This window comes from Ovis canadensis, chromosome 10, assembly GCF_042477335.2.
Source record: "Ovis canadensis isolate MfBH-ARS-UI-01 breed Bighorn chromosome 10, ARS-UI_OviCan_v2, whole genome shotgun sequence".
In the NCBI taxonomy this organism is placed as follows: domain Eukaryota; kingdom Metazoa; phylum Chordata; class Mammalia; order Artiodactyla; family Bovidae; genus Ovis; species Ovis canadensis.
The window spans coordinates 33,172,838-33,195,202 of NC_091254.1; the positions used below are offsets into that span (position 1 = coordinate 33,172,838).

The window sequence follows — 22,365 nt, forward strand, 5'->3', positions numbered from 1 at the left end:
CGGGTTCTTTACCACTAGCACCATCTGGAAAGCTAATGTATGTTTTAAAATAGCCTAAATAAAGGCTATCATTCTGATAGGAAAAATATTTCCATCAGATAAAAGATTAATATTTAATATTAAGTAAAATGCTCATACAAACTGAATTTTTAGACCCATTAAGGACCCCAAAGGGTTCTTCACTAGTAATTAAAAGAAAAATAAACTTTTCTGAAATGGTGAGGTGTTATTTTTCAGTAAAAAACTTACACAAATGAAAAGAAGAGAAAGTTATGCTATGTATAGATTATTTAATTATGAAGGTAGTTAGATATATTTTGTTTTTTAAATATGATTCAGTTATTTTTCTTTGACAGTCCCAGTCTTTTGCTCATTTTTCTCTTAAGGTTTTGGTCTTTTTCTTATTGTTAGACACTTTCTAAAGTGAGGAAATGAAACCTTTCAAGTATGTTACAAGTGAGTTTTTTCTGCCATTCTTTCAACTGTATATGATGTTTACAGTAATTGTTTTAAACAGCCAAAAAAAATGGTCTTTGAACTTTGTCGATCCCATCTACCCTTTCATGGCAGATTGTATCTCATTTACAAATGGGCAGGTTTCTATTGGTGAGTCATTTTATGTAAGTAACTACAGATACATTTTATTTAATCTTGAAACCCTATTAGATTTTGTGCTGTTTGTTGTGCACATTACAGTTGTTTCAGAGAGCTTTTAAATATTATGTTTCTGCAGGCCTCCGACATCCAGGCAAGGACAGTAGTTCTTACCTGGTCACCGCCTTCCAGCCTCATAAATGGTGAAACAGATGAGACGGCTGTACCAGAGCTCTATGGTTATGAAATTCTGGTCTCAAGCACTGGAAAAGATGGGAAATACAAAAGTGTTTTTGCGTAGGTATTTGTTTTGTTTTACTCCTTCCCGTTATATAAGTTAATGGTTTATCATAAAGAGCTTAATACTAATTCTGTGCTGTTTTCTCTCTTCTTGCTTTTATTTTAAATCTGTAAGTTGACCGGTGATACTGATTTCAATGTAAATAGTCCACATGCCAGCTGGTTCACATTTCTGTCTACAACTCCCTTGGAATAATTCACTTTCATTGGCCACATTCAGCTTTTTTATTTTTCAATAGGGGCTCCCTAACAGATATTTCACTATCTACATATTCCTGAGACATAAATATAAATTGTAGTATGTAGAAGCCAGGACCAGAAATGGAGAAGTCTTACATTGTGAGCTCATGCAGTGTTGCTCCTCTAGGGAGCTGGATTTCATTCCTACATATACAACCTCATGTCCTATTGTGAAATGAATTTAGTACCCTTGCTCCTCATTTGTGTGTTGAAAATGCCATAGTTCTCTTTTCTAGGTTCAAAAGTGTGTTATACTCCAGCAAGCCTTAGAAAGTGTCAGTGGCTAAAATTGTGATTTTGTGATTGACAGCTGTAAAATAAATTATTTTTCTGTTCTTGTTCATATAGAAATTGTTTATTCTGGTGAAAAAGAGTAAAATTGGTAACTGTTATATAACTTCATCAGGAAGATTGTAAAGGAGGACATGGTTAGCCATTTGAATGATCATTACTAACACAAAACACTGGATAAATCAACCTTGGTGTATTTAAAAAAAAAAAAGTATGGGGAAGAAAGGAATGTGAAACTGCTTCAGTAACTGTCATCTAGTAACAAGGTCTCCTCCTCTTTGTTGAGACTCCCTTGTGTGTATTTTATTTCATTTTCTTAAAAGAGCAAACCTACCTACGGGCTAAATAGAGAGTAAAGGACCATCAACATAAAGGTTTCTTTTTGGTGTTAATGGCTGTTCTAGTTTGATATGACTGCTTCCTAAGGGAAAGAATTTATCTCCATTTGCAGCCTGACCAGAGAGCACAAGGGGGACATTAGTCAGCCTCAGTCATCTCGTTATCCTGCACCAATTAAAGTCTCTTTCTGAGGCTGCTACTACAACTGCCCCAGTTCAGTAAGGTGTCCTTCCATCAGTGAGACATGTTTCCTTTCTCATGCTGTTCACTGGCTTTGATTTGAGAAACAGGGTACCTGGAAGGAAAGTGGGAGGGGGACGGGAGGAAGAAGTCCATTAAGTGGAGAGGAGAGAAACTTGACTGAAGGAAATGGAACAGAGAACAGTGATTTAAAAGAAAAGGAAGAGAAAATAGGCTAACTTGTTGGCTACATGCCCAAATAATAGTGGTAGCAAATAATTATTTAAGAAAATATGTGCTATTATATTTGAAAATGTAATAGTGGCTATGAAATATCCTTTACCTTAAATTGTGATTCACTTTTTAGAAACCTGCTCATTAAATTGTAACATTTTAAATAAAGTTCCACATTATATTTTAAATAAAATCCAATAGTGGCAGACTCCTTGTAAAAATTTGATAGTTTTGATTTCAGTTTTGATTTCATGTGTTACTTAGCATTTTAACTATATGCCAGTAATTGAAAATGGTTCCATTTCTTCAGTTAAGCTAAATAGCTACCCTAACTACACACACACACCGTACACACACACAGTCTTGCTTATACAGTCCATTTACTTAGCACACCTTTTTGTTTTCAAGTGTTATGCAGGGACATACCTAAGTGTGGCATGTATCCTAAATACGCAAATTGCTTATTGATACAGTCTGAATGTGGTTACAGTTGGGAACCACAAAGTAAGTAAGAAGTAAGTATAATTTCAAGTAAGAAAGTAAGAAGCAGTATAATTTCATAAAATTCCACAAACTAGTATACATAAGACACATTCTCTAAAAATGCTATATTTATCAAATAATGATATGTTAACCTTTTTCCCCCCAGAGGAGAAGAAACCAGTGTCACTTTAAATGATCTCAAACCAGCTACAGATTACCATGCAAAGTAAGGAATTCCTATATGCTACTTTTATGTGATATACTATAGCATAGAGTTTGTTTTTAATGATTTCCTTAAAGTGTAGACTATAATTTCAATATTAATTTTGGATTAAAAACACGGAGTTTGTGGATTTTGATTTTTCTTTTGCTATAATTATCAACACATTCCCCAGAAAAACTTTTATCTGAAATGTTATATTGAAGGGTAAATGGCCTGGTTTGTACAACTTAGGGATTAGAATGAGTATATATCACCACCAAGTCAGTGGACATGAGTTTGAGTAAACTCAAGGAGTTGGTGATGGACAGGGAGGCCTGGCATGCTGCAGTCCATGGTGTCACAAAGAGTCGGACACGACTGAGCAACTGAACTGAACTGACAGATCATATGTATATTATATCTGTAATACCTGATTTAGCACTGGAAGACTGTGCCAGCTTTTGAAATTTTTACAAAGCAAAATCATAAATAATAACTTCCACTTATGTATATTTATTCCAGCCTAATTTGTAAGAGTTTGGAATATTAAAACTCTTAGAATTTGGTAACATTTAATTGGGATAGCTTAGATACTACTGTTTTACTCTGCACAATTCTTCTATTGTGATTTCACAAAATTATTTTTTAGACTATAGGGCCTCTCCAGCTGGGACTCGTATAACAGTTTATTCAGTCACCTATTTTTAAAAAGAACACTTGTACTTGAGATTATCCTATTAAACTGTCTTCAGTTATACTCCCTGTGGATGAACCCTAAGTATTATCCAACCTAATATTTTTCAAAATGTGGATTGTAACCGCTATTGAATCATGTAATTTTGTGGGTTCTAGTCAGAATTTTTTTAATTAAATATACTCAAATGGAATAGAAAATATCAGTATATTACCCAGTTAAGGATATTGTTTCAGAATACTACTTTTGTTGTGTGGATGACATATATGTGTGTGTATGTATAAATACATATTGCAGAGACAGAGTCATAGTTGAAAATGTATTTCTTACTTTGAGCAGTTAGAAAAATATGAAAGCCGCTGGTTTATTCTATTTTTCTTTTTTTTAAAGGTTACCCTTTATTTCTGATATGTGTGTTTCTCGATAGAACATTTAGAGGGCACTTTACTGACTTGAAGATACTTAAAGGTGATGCTATAGAATGGTAGGATACAGTGATTCTGCAGGATAAAACTACAACTTATTTTATTACCATAGAGTCCAGGCAGAATACAATTCTATAAAGGGAACTCCTTCCGAAGCTGAAACCTTTACCACCTTGAGCTGTGAACCTGACATACCTAATCCACCAAGGATAGCCAATCGGACCAAAAATTCACTTACTTTGCAGTGGAAGGTAAGACTATAGAGTGTTTCCAACTGGACATTTATTTCCTTTTTTTTTTTTCCCCTGTACTATTAAACTTCATTTGTTTTCGGAGACAAAAGGAGGTTTAAGCTAACTTGCTCTTGCTCTTCACATATATCAAATAGGCATTTTTTTCCTTGTATCCTAAAATAACACTCTTAACAGTTTTTCTTACATAACACAAGTATAAATGTAGCATAAATGTAACAGAAACATTGTTACAAATTATATATATATGTTATCTATAACAGAAACATAAAATATGTTTTTATGACATTTTTATGACAGATATATATTTATGACATTTTTATGACAGAAACATAAAATATATGTTATGTATAACATGTATATAACAGAAACAGAAAAGTATAACATACGTGTGACATAAGTATAACGGAAAAGATTGGCTTATAATTAGCAGTACTTACACTGAATGTGTGCTGACACTGCAGTGTGTTTCTCAAACTTGCTGCTCTCTGTATTTTGTAATAACACCTTTATATCCTGAATTTTATCCTAAAATGAGATTCATAATAACTTAACCCAAATATTAATATGATGCCGTAAAGGAGGAATGAAATTATTTCTAATAGAATTCATGCTGTGTCATTTCAATCATGTCTGACTCTGCAACCCCATGAACCGTCTATGGGATTCTCCAGGCGAGAATACTGGAGTGAGTGGTTTGCCAGGCCCCCCTCCAGGGGATCTAACCAACCTAGGGATCAAACCCACTTTTCTTACATTTCCTGCATCAACAGGCAGTTTCTTTATATTTTTTTAGTGTATAAATATTTGGACCCAGTATTACACAAGAAGATGTAATAAAGTGGATAGACACTGGACAGAATTGGATCCCAGATAGAACAGGCATTGTTGTCATTGGTGACATGATTTTCTGAAATCATAACATAGGTCTTGGTAAATTTCTGAATAAAATTAAGTACAGTCTTTCCCAAGTTGCATAGTAGTTGGACTTAGGGGAATACACTGTTAAAATTATACCACTGATACCTTGGAAAATGGAATCAAGTTCTAGGCTATAATAATTATAAACAGATATTCATCTATATGGCTATCCAGGAATACATTCAGAAATCCTAGAGGAAGAAACCAATACAATATTGTAAAGCAATTATCCTCCAATTAAAAATAAATTTTAAAGAAATTACCAAAAAGAGGATGGAAAAAGAAACACAAAAAATTTTAATTATCATAGGCTCTCAAAAAATGTCCTGGAGAAAAAAATACAATTTTTCCTTGTTCTGAAATAAAGGTGAAATTCTTTAGTTCTAGAGTGACCAAATCCTGGGGGAAATGACTAGAACTAAAATTTTCACCATTGAAAATTTAACACATTGATGAATTAACAGTCTTAGGCAATCAACACATGGAGCCTAGAAGTGGAGATCCAGAAAATATGCGCCTTTGGAGTTCCTCTCAGCACACTTGCTCTTTTACTTTTTAGTGTATTACATGGTATCACTTGCAGATTGTATTGATAAGTTGAGTTTTAATGAAAATGACAGGATCTATCTAACCCAGAAGCTTAAAGATGATAAAACCTTCTGATAAAAGATAGTTCTTGATAAAAGAGATTGTTCAGAGTTTTAAAAAATCTGAGTAGCCTCCTGCTTTGTTTTCTTTTCCGGCAGTTAAAAGGATTATAGGATGTACATCTCTATCTGTATTCTCTGTGCAGATTTTTCCGGGGCTAAATCCCAGAGAACATCTATAGCACAATAGGTGCCTTAGATTAGATCATCACCAATACCTTTTATAAACGTACTAACTTGTACTCATTTGGGGTTTTTTTGGTGTTTGTTTTAGGCACCTAGTGACAATGGCTCTAAAATCCAAAGTTTTATTTTAGAATGGGATGAGGTAAGTACATTTGAACTTTTAAAATTAGCCTAAAATGTATGTGTACCTTCAGGCAGAAATACCTTTCTGTTTAATAATTTTTTCCTCTTTAAAAACAATATGAATGATTTCATGTGGTGCTTGAGTCAGTTGATGGTGTTCCTAGAAAATGTTACTGACCAGACCTCCTGATGTTTTAGTTTCTTCCAACTAAACCAACCGTCAAAGCAATCACTTGGTTAATTAACTTGATGGAATATTTTCTTTCACATCAGCCTTAAAGGCAAGCATGTTTGTTTACTGTGACTGCTTTAACAAATTACCACAAACTGGGCGCCTCAAAACAACACTTTTATTCTTATAGTTCTGGAAATCAGAAATCCAAACTGGCTTTCACTGGGCCAGAATCAGGGTGGCACCTGAGCCCTGCTTACTCCAGGGACTCTAGAGGAGAACCCATTGCCTTGCCTTTTGCAGCTCCTGGAGGCTTCCTCATTGCTTGGTTCATGGCCACATCAGATTGCCTTTTCTCCCCCTGCTGCCCTTATCACATGGTCATCTTCAGGTCCTTCTCTGCCTTCCTCTAGAAGAGATACTTGTAATTCCATTAAGGAGGCACCCAGATGACCCAGCATAATCTCTCCACTCTCAGGAGCCTGACTTCCGCCACATTTATACAGCCTCGGCTGCCATCTGAGGTCACATTCACGTGTTCCAGGGTGCAGGATCTGGGTGTCTTTGGGGGCCTACCACAGCAAGCATCCTGGGCTCTACTATTCAGTACTTTGTTTTACTGTCATTTGCCATGTTCTCTTTTGCCCTGCTGCTTCACTGCAGCAAAGAGGAGGGGCCAGAGGGGGTAGAAGAAATTCCAGCCATATATTAAAACAGTAATGAGGCGCAGCCCAAGGAAGTTTTATTCCAGAAGTTCTAAGTGAATACAGAATTAGACAGTCTATTGCAGTATCAGAGTAATTGAGAAGAAAAACCATATCATCTTGATTAATTATGACAAGTATTTGATAAAATTTATTACCAGTTTCATTTAAAACTCAAATTAGGAATAAAAGGGTAATCCCTTATTTGATAGTTTTGTATTAAGAGAAGTACTATCAGTAAACAATAAAAGCATTTCTAGCCAGACAAAAATAAGTCAAAGTTACCAGTTTTTCCCACCTTTATTTGACATTCCTCAGGAAATTATAGCTAAACAGTATCAAAAAAAAAAGAAGTAGAGCTATGGTGCCTGGCCTGGGGGACAAAATTATCATTGTTTAGAGATGATATGAGTTTCTATTTAGATAACTCAATAGAATACACTGTAAACATTATTAAAACTAGAGTTAAATAAAGCAACCAAATTCAGACTAAAGATTTTCTGACAGGTCACTGTAACCTTTTACGTGTATGTATGTGCATGTGTGTGTGTGTGTGTTTTAAGTCACTTCAGACTTTTTGTGACTCTGTGGACTGTAGCCCACCCGCAGGGGTCCTCAGTTGAGGAGATTATCCAGGCAAGAATACTGGGGTTGCCACGCCCTCCTCCAGGGGACCTTCCCAACCCAGGGATTGAACTCGTGTCTCTTATGTCTCCTTCACTGGCAGGCGGGTTCTTCACCGCTAGCGCCACCTGGGAAGCCCTGTCCTTTACCTCTACCACACAATAGAGAAATGGGTAGAAAATAAGAAATTTGTCGATTTTATATAACACTTAAATTTCTGAAACTCTTCACTTGTCCTAACTGCAGACTTTTCTCTCTCCCATCTTAATACATATAATGGAGTTTTTCTATCTATTTATACTTTTTCAGTGATAAATCTAATCAGTAGTAGCATCAGTCTTTACTTTAAGGATGTTGAGCAGCTGTCTAGGTGGTTTGAAGATGCATAGGAGGGACCTTTTCTAAAACTGTTTGCATAGAACTTCATAGGTTATGAAGAGCAGCCAGATATTCATGTTGAAGATCAACCTATTTCTACCACTACCAGTCCCCCCATAGAGTTGTGGGGTCCATACCCAGAAAGAGTTTCTTTTATTAAAAGCCAGAGGTTTAGCATCAGCTCTAAAATGGGATGTTTAGTTCAAGAAGCTATACAGAGATGCCTACCCTTTGATTTTTTAATTTTGCATTAATGAACGAGTGTCGTATAAAGGATGTGTTATCTCAACCTTCTCTTAAGATTCATGACATGTATGTAACGAAGATGACTTTAAATGTATACTAGCTAATATGTTACTGTCAGGAATTAATGTGGATTTCGTTTTACATTAATGTACAGTGATGTTTAAAAACTTTCTTTTAGGGAAAAGGGAATGGAGAATTTTGTCAGTGTTATATGGGCTTACAGAAGCAATTTAAAATTACTAAACTGTCACCAGCAATGGGTTGTAAATTTAGACTATCAGCCAAAAATGACTATGGTACAAGGTAAGATACATTTTAATATAGGTATTTTAGACTGTTCATTTGTATAAATTATTTACAGTCCAAATTAACCACTAAAAATTCTGCCTTAGTTTATTATCACTTTGTTGATATGGTTAAGATGTGTTACTAACCTAGCAAAAGCTATGAGAGAAATTTAATTATGTAAATGGAAGTTTTAAAAGAAGAATAATTGATTGTTAGGTATCTGACCTAGTTACCATAAAGATTATCACATCAAAGATACATTCCTGGATTATAATTCATTATCAAATTTATCATTTTCACCAAAAATGTCATTTATCAAAACTGTGTTCTTTGGCTTTAGAAAACTAACTTTTCTTCATTCCTTCTTAAAAACCATTTGTTTTGACAGCGGTTTTAGTGAAGAAGTCTTATATTACACCTCAGGCTGTGCCCCATCTATGCCAGCAAGTCCTGTGTTAACTAAAGCTGGGGTTACTTGGTTATCCTTACAATGGAGTAAACCCTCAGGAACGCCATCAGATGAAGGAATTTCTTACATTTTAGAGATGGAGGAAGAAACTTCAGTAAGTATATGTATTTTAAATAGGGTATTTAGAATATTTCAGTGTGACATTAATCCTGATACACTAAATACCGCCACAATAGCCAGCTCCTTCCCCGGACCCTTTGAAACCTTGGTTGGTTACTGTTTGGAAAGGACTGGAAGTGAGGAACAGCTCAGTCTTTTGCTTTCTCAATATGTTGGAGGGGGGTTTGTTTTTTATGTGTGTGTGTATATTTGCACTTTGTGCCTGGGAACAACACGGACCCCATGTAAGTATATCTGTTTTGGGGAGAATAAAGAGAGGGCAAGATCATCACAGCCTTAGACCAAGCAACTCTAAAAGATAAGAAAGAGCGTGTCTGCGTTCTCCACCTGTGTGCAACCGCCGCTTCCCCAGGTGCCACAGAGACGATGAGCCTCACGTGATACTGTCCAGTTGCAGTGTCTCGTCTCCGGTGAGACAGCGCTGAGCTGAACAAGCGGTAGACTGTCCCGTTAGTTACCTATAGCTCCATAGCTTTTCAGAGTTACTTTGAAGCAATATGAGTTGAAAATAGTTTGGTCCATCCTAGATATATACCCAGAAGAATTGAAAATATGTTTGTACAAAACTCTGTACCCCAGTGTTCATAGCAGCATTAATCATAATAACCAAAAAGTAGGAATAACTGAAATGTCCGTCAACTAATGTTAATAATTGGATAAACAAAATGTAACATATCCATATAGTAGAATATCATTCAGCCATATAAAGGGATAGAGTACTGACATATGCCACACATGAATGAGCCTTAAAAACATCATGCTAAATAAAAGAGCGCAGTCTGATCCCATTTATATAGGTATTGGCAAATTCATAGAGACAGAAAGTATATTAGTGTACAAGAGAAGAGAGGAAGTGACTGCTAACCAGAAAATAAAGGTACTTTATTTATTTAGGCTTTATTCTGGAACCAGGAATTAAATGATGGCTTTACAAGCTTGTGAACATACTGTAAACCAGTGAATTTTATACTTTAAAATGGGAATTTCATGGTTTGTGAATTATGTCTCAGTTTTTTTTTAACTTTTAAAAATAACATTGTGAAAGTAGTGAAGCATTGTCCCTAGGGCTAGAAATAATAATGCCAAATCTAAATAACATCTCAACCTGCCAGCCCAACCAATCATTCATCTTTCACCTAAACACAAGTGTGTGTGCACGGAGAATTAAATATGTTAAATAGTTATAGTTTTGTTTAATTCTTGCAACGTCCATCTGGGAAATTCACCTTAGTTCTAGGGATAAGCTTACTGATGGTGATGTTACCATTGTCTCTGATTTTCCCTCAACACGAAGATCTTCTCTTGGTTACTGTATTTACTGAGAATAAGTGGGGGTCTTCATCCTCCTACAAGTGGTCAGTAGCATTTCTTGATCTGTCTTCTCAAGATAGAAACATCAAGGAGAAGATTACAGTCAACCAGGCATTACTCACATTGCACACAGCAGAAGATGAAGAGGACCTGAATCTTTTCACATATTGCTTATTCCCCGTATTTCTGCTGTAAGGCATCTAATAAAGACTTTTTTTCCCTTTCCAGGGATATGGTTTTAAGCCTAAATATGATGGAGAAGACCTTGCTTACACAGTGAAAAATCTCAGACGTAGTACAAAGTATAAATTTAAGGTAAGCTTTGAAAGCCCTTGAAAGGTTTATTGTTCTTACTGTTCTGTTTTAAAACCAAGTACATGCCTTATTCTCATAATTTTAAATCTTAAATATTTTGGCCTTTTCTAATGAGCTTTATTGTTTTACTCTCTTACTATATAATGCTTCTCAAACTTTATGTATTTAAATTCAAAGCAGTCTTAATGTTTAACAAGACTCTGTAAAATGTAAACAAAACATCTTTTAAAATGTGGGTGTCATTGAACATAGTCAGAATATGCTTTTTTGGCAGGTATATCAGAAAAAAGTAATGCTGTTATGCTCTTTGAAGTGGTGGTCCACTTACTAGTAGCTATAAAGGTGATAAGATAACTACCATGTTTCTTTGCTGTAAAGTTGTTCTTTCTCCCTTTGTAATAAGTATTTTGCAAATACTGTATAGACATCTTGTTCCTCATCAAAGTCTCACCCACTAGTTTTAACATCCATTGATAATTCTTGCCCTAAATCATTCAGTAACTATGATTAATGGTTGCCAAGTGCTGGTTTTTAAAATTTCTTCTACATTGATTACTTGGCATTATACTAAAAGGAAAAGCTTTCTCTTCTCATTTATATTAGTATGAACTCATGGATTCCTGTTTACTGAGTGGGGTATATTTTGTTACTGTGGTTATCAGTTATGAGGTTCAAATTGTCTTAGATTTTGGGAGCCCTTGTCAAGCTGACTTCTAGTTTTTTTGACATGTCCCCACCCCATCATTCTTTGAGCCCCTCCTTTCTGGCACATGATACTACATTCTCATCATGTAGTTCTCTCCTTCAAATTTGACATTGACCCTTTCTCAGAGCACCTGAGACAGTGGTGTTAAGAAGTTAAGCAGACACTTAACACACTGTTAAGCAGACAGTGGTGTTTAGAAGTCAGGATCTGGGTAGTAAGTATACTTAATGCTATAGGATTTTGCTACTCCTAGGCCTCCTCTCAGTGGACAAAGCCAAGAACTAGATGTACGTGTGTATGTTGTGTGTGTATGTGTGTAGACACACATAGACCCTTTACATGCAGGAACACGTATTTCTACATACATATCTATTTTTAAAAGTCATGAGTTTGCACTCTATACCTCCATTTGATCTAGTGCCACAGATTAATTCTAATTTTCCCGCTGTCCTTATTTCTAACTGCCATCATCATCAGTGAGAAACTCTTCCCTGTTTATCACAGTATTTTACTTACTGGATAAAACCCCTCTTGCCCTCATAGCCTTCCCTAAAGTCCTATCCAGAGCACTTGAGTTTGTGCAGGGTGAATGCTGCTGCCTCCACCCAACCTTCATCCATCCCCTAGCACCCGTGCTTGTCTCACTGTCCCATCTGATGGCCTTCAGACTTAATTATTTTAGGAAAGTAGAGATACTCTATATGTCATTCTTGCTCGTTGGAGGCCTGGAGATTCTACATATCATTCTTGCTCACTTGAAGCAATAGCAAGCTTTGAAAATTCTCCTGTGAGCATTTTAGGATTCTCCTGAAATCCTGAATCTTTCCAAGCGTCCATTCTAGGATATAGTCTATCTTTGACTTGGTCAGTGATACACATTGCTATTGCTTGGCAGACAGGGCCTTGAATTAGCTAATATACAATTTAATATAAGCCAGCCTTCATTTTCGTACAGAGGTTTTCCCAAAAAGGTAACAGGATGCTTACTAGTTGACAAATTCAACATTTGAATTTTCCTACCATTGTTTGTTTAAACAAATTATTCCCAATAAATGATAGAAGCCATTGTAAAGTGTTTTCACTATTAAAAAGAAAAGTTTTATTACTCCTTGAGAACCTAAGAAAGAAAATTTTACTGATATCAGGAAATTTGTTTATGTGGTGCATAATTATATCTGTTATGTTTTATTTTGGGGCTTCCCTGGTGGCTCAGACAGTAAGGAGTATGCCTGCAATACTTATTTTGTATACTAGCTTCATTTTCAAGACTTCTGGTAGCACTGGGTCATTTTAATTTTCAAATACAGTTTTTATATTGACACAATTTACAAAGTATCTGAGGAATACATAGATTTATTCCAGTTTTCCTCTTACGATGTTGGATTGCATTTTTGCTTCAGTTATCATTATAAAACCTCACCACATGGGCTTCTCCATAGGGGAGCTACACACACCATCGTTTCTGCTACACACTTTGTTAGAAGCAAGTTATTAAGGACAATTCAAAAGGAGGAGGAGTTAAAACCTTTATCTTTTAAAGAGAGGAAATTCAGAGAATCTGACATTTTTTTAAATCCCTGAAGAATATTAAAAGAATAAGTTAAATCAAGCCTCGCCAGGTATCATCAGATTATATAGCTTGTTCCAGTGATGACTCTTATTTAGTATCAAAATATTAGACTCACTTGTATTTTTAGGACTGACTGAATACCTTAATTCTCTTCATATGTGCTGAGTTCCTTTTGAAGACAAGCAGTTCTCACATAAATCATTTGATTGACCCTATTTGTCTCCCATCACTTTGTTCATTAAGCCAGTATCATTAAGTATCAGACATTAATTATGTCTTTGTGTTCTCATCATAGGTTATTGCTTATAACTCAGAAGGTAAAAGTAGTCCAAGTGAAGTCGTAGAGTTTACGACCTGTCCTGATAAACCCGGAGTCCCTGTAAAGCCTTCAGTTAAAGGAAAGATACATTCACATAGTTTTAAAATAACCTGGGGTAAGATATTTTGCATATTTGTATGTCACTACTTTTATATTTGATTTAAATGATTTGAATATTTAGATCATTTTTAAGACACTTGAGTAGATTTGTTAGCTCAGGGAAGGTCAGTGAGAAATGTGAGACTCACTGTTTGATGATCTGCTTTATGGAGAGCATTGTACTCATACATACTAAGTTCAGGTTTGATGGAGGAAGAACTTGGGGTCAACTGTAGAACTCTGAGCAGGGGCCGCCTGTGTGAGATGAAAGATTATTGAACTCATAGCTAAAGTGTTCATGGCTCATTCTGGTTTTCATGAGAAATTAAAATCGCTTATTCATTTAAAACAAAAATGTATTGAGAATCTGCTTCTGTAAAAACAAAAGAGTAAAGAAGGTGCTGGTATTAATTTTTAAAAAGTCATTGCAGGTGATTCTTCTTTCTTTTAGAGCAATCTTGAGTGTGGTGTTCTGTTTATTATGAGTTTATGTCATTTTTTGAATTGTATATACTCTGCCTAATACCACTTTTGCTTCTTTGGATAGACCCACCAAAAGACAATGGAGGGGCAGCCATCAATAAATATGTAGTAGAGATGGCAGAAGGTTCTAACGGTAAGAATAACTATTAAAACTGATAATCTATACCAGTCAGTCTACCTTTAGTCTTCATGGTTCTAAATTTTACATGATGTCTTTTCTTTCCTCTTGATTTTTTTCCTGTTTGTAGCAGATAAGATTTTGCCTGTTATGATCCACTTTAAGTTGTAATCTCCAGATATACAGTGACTCAAATGTAAGACTGCTGTATACTTATATTATTACATTTTCTTTTTTTTTCTCATTGGTTTGCATTGCTCAATTCCAGTATACCTAAAGTCTTCTGAAGGTTAGCTCACTCAGATTTATACCCAGATGTATCAGAAAAATCTTCTAAAATTTAACTTACAGTAGTTTTAGTAATAAGTTCTTTGTCTAGTGAACTTTATTCTTGAATCACACATTTTTATCTTTATATCAAATGGCCTATTTCCTTGCAAAAAATAAAGATGTCTTTTAATTAAGACTAAACTTCCTATGGTATTGGTTTTTTCTATTCTTTGTGTGTTATAATGTTATTCCTGGGCCAGTAAACACATTTAAAATGTTTAATTAAAAGCAAATTATCGATCTAAGTCAGAGTCTGTACAGAGTTACAGAGATATTTTACTTCAACAGAGCCATGCAAATTTGTCTAAGAAGCTGTACACATAAAGAAAATTACATCATTTCCAGGAAACTCGAAAAACAGGCTTAAATCATTTCTGACAAATTACATAAACGCTTACTTAGTGAAGTGAAGCTAGGATACCTGCCATGTCCTTGATACCAAAATGTTAACCATTACCTTGTCGCTGATGGAGCATAATTCTTCCATCTTACAGGAAACAAATGGGATATGATATACAGTGGCGCTACTAGGGAACATCTTTGTGATCGACTGAATCCAGGCTGTTTCTATCGTTTTCGAGTTTACTGCATCAGTGATGGAGGACAGAGTGCGGTAATACTTACGTGTAGATTTTTTTTCTCAAGTTTGGTCAAATGAAATGAAATCATCAGATGCCACCTCAAATATTGAAATATATCCATAAAGTGTATAACCCAGGTGGTTAAATTTTTAGTGACCAGACTAGCCTAATGTAGTATTTAGCTTGTAGTGAATATCTGTTGTCTGGTTGCTGTTTAGCCTTGGAAAAAATAGGTTTTAGAAAAACATGGCAGAAAATTTTATAAAGATAAATTTTAGGATGATGCTCAATTAACCCTCCCTAACAGAAATAGAAACAAAATCATTATTTAAACACAAATTCTAAATATACACTTATTTCAGAAAAGTCTGGCAATTATTTTCTTACTAGAGACAGAAATGGACTTAAATGTGCCATTGATTATATATGAGACATTTGTAATGTTCTGGAAAAGTATAATGTTTTTTAATAGGAGTGATTTTTTAATGAATTCAACCAATAATGTATCTTAGAGCGTTCATAATTGTTACTTTTTTCAAATGAGGTTTAATGCAATGAAAGTAGTTTTTTTTTTAATGAATTAGCATCTTGTTGAAAATGAGAGTACAGTGAAGCTGAGTTGCAAGTCCTGTGCAACAGGCTTTGGATCCAATTGCTTCATTTTCTTTAATAAGAAATCTTAAGCATGAGCCGTACTGTTTATAAAATGTTAAGTATAAACCCTAATACTGTGCAGATAATGAATATAGCACTGAGTTTGTGTCAGTGCTTTTAAGAGAATGTCTTTTAAAATAAAAGTTTTTTTTAGTAGCATAGAAATGAAAAGTAATACCAATTACCTGGAAAAGATGCTAAATACTTGAGAACACTTACCTGATTTTTAAATTAGTTTTAGGGTAAAAGAAAAGATTTTTTTGTTGTTAATATTAAATTAGCGTTTAGGTTGGAAAAGACAGTCAAGTGGTCAAAATAGTCTAAACCTCCTAAAAACACAGCAAACAGCATTGATAGAATGTTAAAACATTCTTTAGAAGAGATTTGTAGATCCATTTGGACACCAAAAATAATGTCCATTAGGTTATGAGGGAAGTTTTTTGTTTTAATTATGGAAGGAAGAAGAGAGTTCTTTGTTGGGGTTTGTTTTTTTTTCCTGGTAACTTTGTACCTAGTAGGTACATAATAGTTGTCCTTATTTTACTTGCCTGTATAAAATTTGTGTTTTAATGATTTAATTAGATTTGATTTTATTCAAAACGTTATTCCTTTTCTGTTGATACTCAGATGCAAATTATTGGTGCAGTCTTTGTGTTCGTCTTACTTTCCTTTAACAAAAGCAGTCTGATTATTTGGCTTGGGGCATTTTTGTTTTGTTTTTGCTTTTGTTTTGGCAGGTATCTGAATCTTTACTTGTGCAGACTCCAGCTGTGCCTCCTGGCCCATGCCTCCCTCCCAGATTACAGGGTAGACCCAAAGCAAAAGAAATACAGTTACGATGGGGTAATTTTCATTTTGGTAATAAATTATAATTAAGTCGGTACTAAATATATTCCTCTTATTTAACTGCGTGAATCTTTCCACCTTTAGGACCCCCTCTGGTCAGTGGTGGATCACCCATTTCTTGCTATGGGGTGGAAATGTCTCCTGCAGAAAGAGATGAACCCAGAGAAGTTTACCAAGGTCCTGAAGTAGAATGTACAGTGAGCAACCTTCTTCCTGGAAAGACTTACAGCTTCAGACTACGTGCAGCTAACAAAATGGGGGTAGGAAAACGAAGCTGACTGAATTATAAATCCCAGTGGTATATCATGTAGCATGTCATTGTGCCCATTATTTGACCATTTTGCTTTCAACATGTGACTCCAAATTTTACAATTTTTAATAAGCCTCTATTGATAAATGAGAATTCAGTATGTACCATAGCTTAACAGTTACAGAATATCAGTACTTTAAAACTCCAGTTACTAATATGTGACACTTTGAACTTGAGCTGAGCCTTTCAGGCAGTGCTAATGGAGTTTACTTGGTAAGAAGAGTAGAAACATGATCATAAGATGAAATACTTAAGAGTAAGTGTTTTGAGGCTGGTTGTACGCAGTGTTTATTTCCAGTTGACAACTACTCGTGATTCATTTTTTTTGCCTAAGGGAAAAAACTTACATTCTAAGCATTTCTGGTTTTGTGTATTTTTTGTTTTTGTTTTTAATTATCTCTGTATCTGTATAACTCCATAAAATGGACAGAATAGGTGATATCTCCATTTTACAGCTGAGGAAGCTGGGGCCCAGGAAAGCTCAACTCCTTGCCTCAGCAGTCACACACACTAAAAAGTGGGAGACATCAGTCACTCTGTCCGACTCGAGCCAAAACCCTTTCCGCTCAACTGTGACATCTCTCATCTCTCTGAATTAAAAGTTCTCTGAGGACCAACCAGTCACTTCTGACTTTGAGTTAGCACTGTGTTTCTTAAAACTACAGTATAATTAAAATTTCATGAAATTAAGCTGACAAGTCTTTCCCCATTATGTCAGATTTTAGTAAACCCTGATGATCTTGGCAGCCCCTCAAGGCTGCAGTACATGGGGTAGCATCTTTAATACTAGTGTCTATAATCTGGGTTTTCAGGTTTGTGATAACTTATCAGAATCATCTCAAGTAAATATTTGTTCCCTATGTTTTCACAGAATGCATTTTTACACCCTACTAAAGCTGTTATTTAAGTTATAATTTATGCCTACAATCTCTTGTGCCTTTGATTGGTATTCATTTCTTCACTCCTGACATGATTTCTTCCTTTTATTCGACCTAATTCCTAAATTCCCCTCCCTTCTTACAAAAAATCAATTCATAAAAGAATAAGGGGCAAGGGAAGAAACCATAGTAAAAGAAACTTTAAAATAACCTCACATATTTACTTCCATGATCATTAATTAAATCTTTACTTTCTGTGATTTCTTTTAGGAGAATTTTATTATGACTAATTAGTCTTAAAGGAAAGGGATGATGAATTTAATTATCTGTGAATATTTATGGAGAGCTGTGCAATTGGTAGGTGAAAAATGAAAACACTGATTAATATTTGTTTTTCTAGTTTGGGCCATTTTCAGAAAAACATGATATTACTACAGCCCCTGGACCACCAGATCAGTGTAAGCCCCCTCAAGTGACGTGCAGATCTGCAACTTGTGCACAAGTGAATTGGGAGGTATTGTAATTTCCTTCACATATATTTGCTTTAAATGATTAAAATAATTTTACATAAAAGAATGAAGATACTATTCATCTCCATAAATTATAAAAAGAGTTAAGTCCTAGTTAAATCCACTTGGTAAAAAGTAAATTCTTTTCTCTCTCTGCAGTATTTAAGTAAGGTATATGTTTACAAGTATTTATATTCTTATTCATGATGGTGCCCCATCTCAGTACTGAGATATTTAGCCATGGTGCACTTAATTTTCAGAACAAACATTCATGGAAATTAGTGTATACTATTTCTCTTATGTTTATTATCTCCAGTATACTTACTGCATATAGTAGTAATCAATAATGATAATTCCATTTTCTGTTTCATTTGAAATTTAACAAAGAAAATAGCCTTGTATGATTTAACATTTATATTACTTAATAGAATTATTTCAAATTGTCTTTTTACCTTAAGATACTCTTTCTAAAGTGACTGAATCATATTTCTATGTCTGATTGAAAACAATTATATTTTTTGAAAACAAAGTTATATCTTTAATTCAGGTGGCCTTAATGAATAAAAATGTAATATTAAACAGTTTGTGTTCTGTTAAACATTCTTTTAGAAATCCAAAAACAGTTCAGTTTTTTATGTGCTTGGGGAAATGACATTTTTGCCCCAAAACTATGTAATCATTATCAGAACTTAAGACAAAAGACTTTATCCCCTTTTCTTAACTTTAAGGTCCCTTTGAGTAATGGAACTGATGTCACTGAATATCGATTGGAATGGGGAGGAGTTGAAGGAAGTATGCAGATATGTTACTGCGGGCCCGGTCTCAGTTACGAACTAAAAGGACTTTCACCAGCAACCACCTATTACTGCAGAGTCCAGGTAAAGATGGTCAGGGTCTTGACACTCTAGAGTCTTGTGTTTTGTGAGTATTTGCATAATTCTGTCTTTAACTTTGGGGCTCTGTTAATTTGTAGGCTCTGAGCATTGTGGGTGCAGGCCCTTTTAGTGAAGTAGTAGCCTGTATGACTCCACCATCAGTTCCTGCTATTGTGACTTGTCTTCAAGAAATAAGTGATGATGATATAGAAAATCCCAATTATTCACCATCTACATGCCTTGCAATAAGCTGGGAAAAGCCTTGTGATCATGGTTCAGAAATCCTTGCCTATAGCATAGACTTTGGAGATAAACAGCCTTTGACAGTGGGAAAGATTACAAACTACATCCTAGACAATCTGCAGCCAGATACAACATACAGGTACACAGTAAAAACTATCTTCATTTTTGCCTAGACCAGAGAGACACTTTAAATAGAATAATCATAAACTAAACCTTTTTTTTTTTTAACATGGCGCTTAGAATACGAATTCAAGCCTTGAATAGCCTTGGAGCTGGTCCTTTCAGCCACATGATAAAATTAAAAACTAAACCTCTCCCTCCTGATCCACCTCGTCTGGAATGCGTTGCCTTCAGCCACCAGAACCTTAAACTGAAGTGGGGAGAAGGAACCCCAAAGACATTGTCAACAGATTCGGTTCAGTACCACCTTCAGATGGAGGATAAGAATGGAAGGTGGGTGTTTCTAATTGCTTCTTTACATAGTTTCTTAGGTCTTCTGTATATAAATTTTTTTAACACTAAAAATAAATTGTTTTCAAAAGCAGAAGTCTCATAAGAAATAATTTTTTTTAAGTATGCCATTTTTGAAACATCAGAAGACATAGTGAAGAGAGAAAATAGGGGAGCTGTTCTTTGGCTCTCTAACCCATTCACTCTCTTCAAGCTAGTAAAAGGAGCAATCTTTACTGCAAAATAAGTTCTTCAGTGCTGATTTCCAGCAAGAGGTAGTTTTTACAGTAAGCGGTTGATTGGCATAAGACCTTTGAGATCCTGAGGGTTATGTCTCACCCTCCTCCTTACTCACAGCGTGAACACCACGTGAATGCAGGAGTGCACTTCCTCACCATCAGATCTTAGGCGCTCTGACGCATAGTCCAGTCCCCCGGCTGCTCCGGTTCTTCTCTGTTCTGTCCTTGGCCATCTCGTTACATGCGTGCCGTTTTATTCCACTAAAACATGCATTTGAATTACAGTGTTGCTCAAAGTAATTAGTATAAATTATTCAAAATCCAATCTGGGGTAGTAAATTGATATTAAATTTAACCAAAATAAACAATGCCATATATCTTCCTCAGTTGATACTTTAATCTTTTAAGAATTTTGTTTTGTTTTTGTTTTTTATGTTTCACTCAATTTGTTAGAAATAAATTTGTATGTTTGATAGATTCAGAGTATTAGTGACAGTTTTTCCCAAGGTTACTTTTTTTTGTATTGGGTTTGTATGTCAGCCAAATATTCAATAATGGAATACTCAAGGTACTTGTATATCAGTACTCCCTATCAGAAATAATTATACATTTAAAATAGCATACAGAATTAAACATCCTGTATCAATCATAAGAGCATTACACAGAGCAAATAGTATTGATCATTTATTTCCTGAAATCTGTGCCTCTCTGAATGTTAGCCTTTGCTCCTGGCAGAATTTTGTGTACTCTTTGTAATCTTATATCTGGAAGGAAGTTTTTTGCCTTGCTGCACATTTTTGTATAGCTATTTATCTTTAATATATGTTGTTATTGTTAGGTGAATTAATTTATTCATATTTAGGGTTGTGCAAGATTTACTAGAAACAGATTTAATTGGTATTTGGTTGAAAAATAATAGAACAAAGATTCTATGAAGTAGAGATGATATTAGTCTATATTTAGATATTATTGTAGATATTATTCTATATTGTAGAACTTTAAGCATGATTAATGTTTAGCTAGAGAACTGTTGCAGGGTATGGGTATGGCTTATGGTCTTTGTGGAAAATAAAGAAATTAAAGTGTTTTATGATATTGTAAATTTACCACATAAATTTCATGAATTAAATCAATTTAATATCTTTAGTTACTTTCCTTTGATTTTTCACAACTCTTCACATTTGTTGTGGGATTGTTTTGGAATGCTACCTTATCTGTTCCCTGACCACAGGTTTTTTATCATGGTTCAGCTTTTTACAACAGTGGCTTTGCCACTGGTTTTTTTAATCCTCTCAGTTTAAAAAAAAAAAAATGTAGATTCAAAAGGCAAGGCTTATCCAATTACTACTTCTTGGAAACAGTGTTACTAATGATCATTAAGTATTCCTTCATTTTAGACTAACTACAATTTTCAGACTATTAGAACTACATGAGCATTCATTATTCATTCTCCAAAAATGTTTAAAACAGCCAGTTAAAAATGTGGAGAACACTCAGCATGTGTATGACATATAAGACACTTAACTTTCCATTGGACAGTTCAAGTGGGTGATCTGTGGGAAACTGTACACAGTGTCATCTCATACTGCTAGGGAAATATTAAGGAAACCTCACTAAATCAATTAAAGTTATGCCTAGGAAAGGGAATTATCTTTTTTATATGACAAACTGTATGCTTGTAACTCTAGTTAGAAATAATTGATAATGAAAATTGGATGTTCTGAGTATCTTTTAAGATGTATACATTAAAAAACAGCAGTCAGAAGCAAAGCTATACCAGAAGCCTGAAAAGAAACAGTTACTGTGATGGTATATAAAATTTTGCAATAAATTTTCAGGAAACTATGGCAAATTGGGAAATTAACTCATTCTGTGATTTTCATCTGATGAAAAATAAGGGTTTATTGAGTGACAAACCATTGTGGCATTAAATTCTAGGAGTAACTTACTGCTCCTAAATAACGTCTGAGCTGTTCTTTTTTAGCAGTTTTTAAACATTTTTCATAAGGTCGTCAAGGTTTATTTTTCATAAGAGTCATTTCCATTTTAGGTTTGTATCCTTATACAGAGGTCCATGTCATACATACAAAGTACAAAGACTTAACGAGTCGACGTCCTATAAATTCTGTATTCAAGCTTGTAATGAAGCAGGGGAAGGTCCTCTTTCCCAAGAATATATTTTCACTACTCCAAAATCTGTCCCAGCTGCCCTGAAAGGTAAGTTCTCCATCTTCAAGTTACTTTCTTTAATAATAAATTATAATTTTAAATGCTCTTTCATAATGTACTTTTTGTACAGTTAAAATTTATCATCTAGTATGTGTCTAACATTTAAATTATAAAAAGGAAATGAGCTAGACAAGCCTACTTACTGGGAGTTTCACTTAATAATAAAAGCTATTTTATCTGGCATAATCA

General features: G+C 34.7%; 1 protein-coding gene across 5 annotated transcripts in view; it reads left to right on the forward strand.

Moving 5' to 3' along the window:
- Nucleotides 1-22,365, forward strand: part of FNDC3A (fibronectin type III domain containing 3A) — a 113,896-nt gene that overhangs the window by 83,029 nt on the left and 8,502 nt on the right. For all 5 annotated transcript variants that reach the window (XM_069601345.1, XM_069601348.1, XM_069601349.1 and 2 more), the window contains 17 exons: nucleotides 734-891; nucleotides 2,828-2,887; nucleotides 4,095-4,233; nucleotides 6,076-6,129; nucleotides 8,413-8,537; nucleotides 8,911-9,085; nucleotides 10,651-10,737; nucleotides 13,309-13,447; nucleotides 13,979-14,047; nucleotides 14,857-14,975; nucleotides 16,335-16,440; nucleotides 16,528-16,703; nucleotides 18,032-18,145; nucleotides 18,869-19,018; nucleotides 19,114-19,397; nucleotides 19,499-19,711; nucleotides 21,998-22,164. In XM_069601345.1, coding sequence (XP_069457446.1) covers nucleotides 734-891; nucleotides 2,828-2,887; nucleotides 4,095-4,233; nucleotides 6,076-6,129; nucleotides 8,413-8,537; nucleotides 8,911-9,085; nucleotides 10,651-10,737; nucleotides 13,309-13,447; nucleotides 13,979-14,047; nucleotides 14,857-14,975; nucleotides 16,335-16,440; nucleotides 16,528-16,703; nucleotides 18,032-18,145; nucleotides 18,869-19,018; nucleotides 19,114-19,397; nucleotides 19,499-19,711; nucleotides 21,998-22,164 — 2,335 coding nt within the window. The remainder of the gene's footprint in view (nucleotides 1-733; nucleotides 892-2,827; nucleotides 2,888-4,094; nucleotides 4,234-6,075; nucleotides 6,130-8,412; nucleotides 8,538-8,910; nucleotides 9,086-10,650; nucleotides 10,738-13,308; nucleotides 13,448-13,978; nucleotides 14,048-14,856; nucleotides 14,976-16,334; nucleotides 16,441-16,527; nucleotides 16,704-18,031; nucleotides 18,146-18,868; nucleotides 19,019-19,113; nucleotides 19,398-19,498; nucleotides 19,712-21,997; nucleotides 22,165-22,365) is intronic.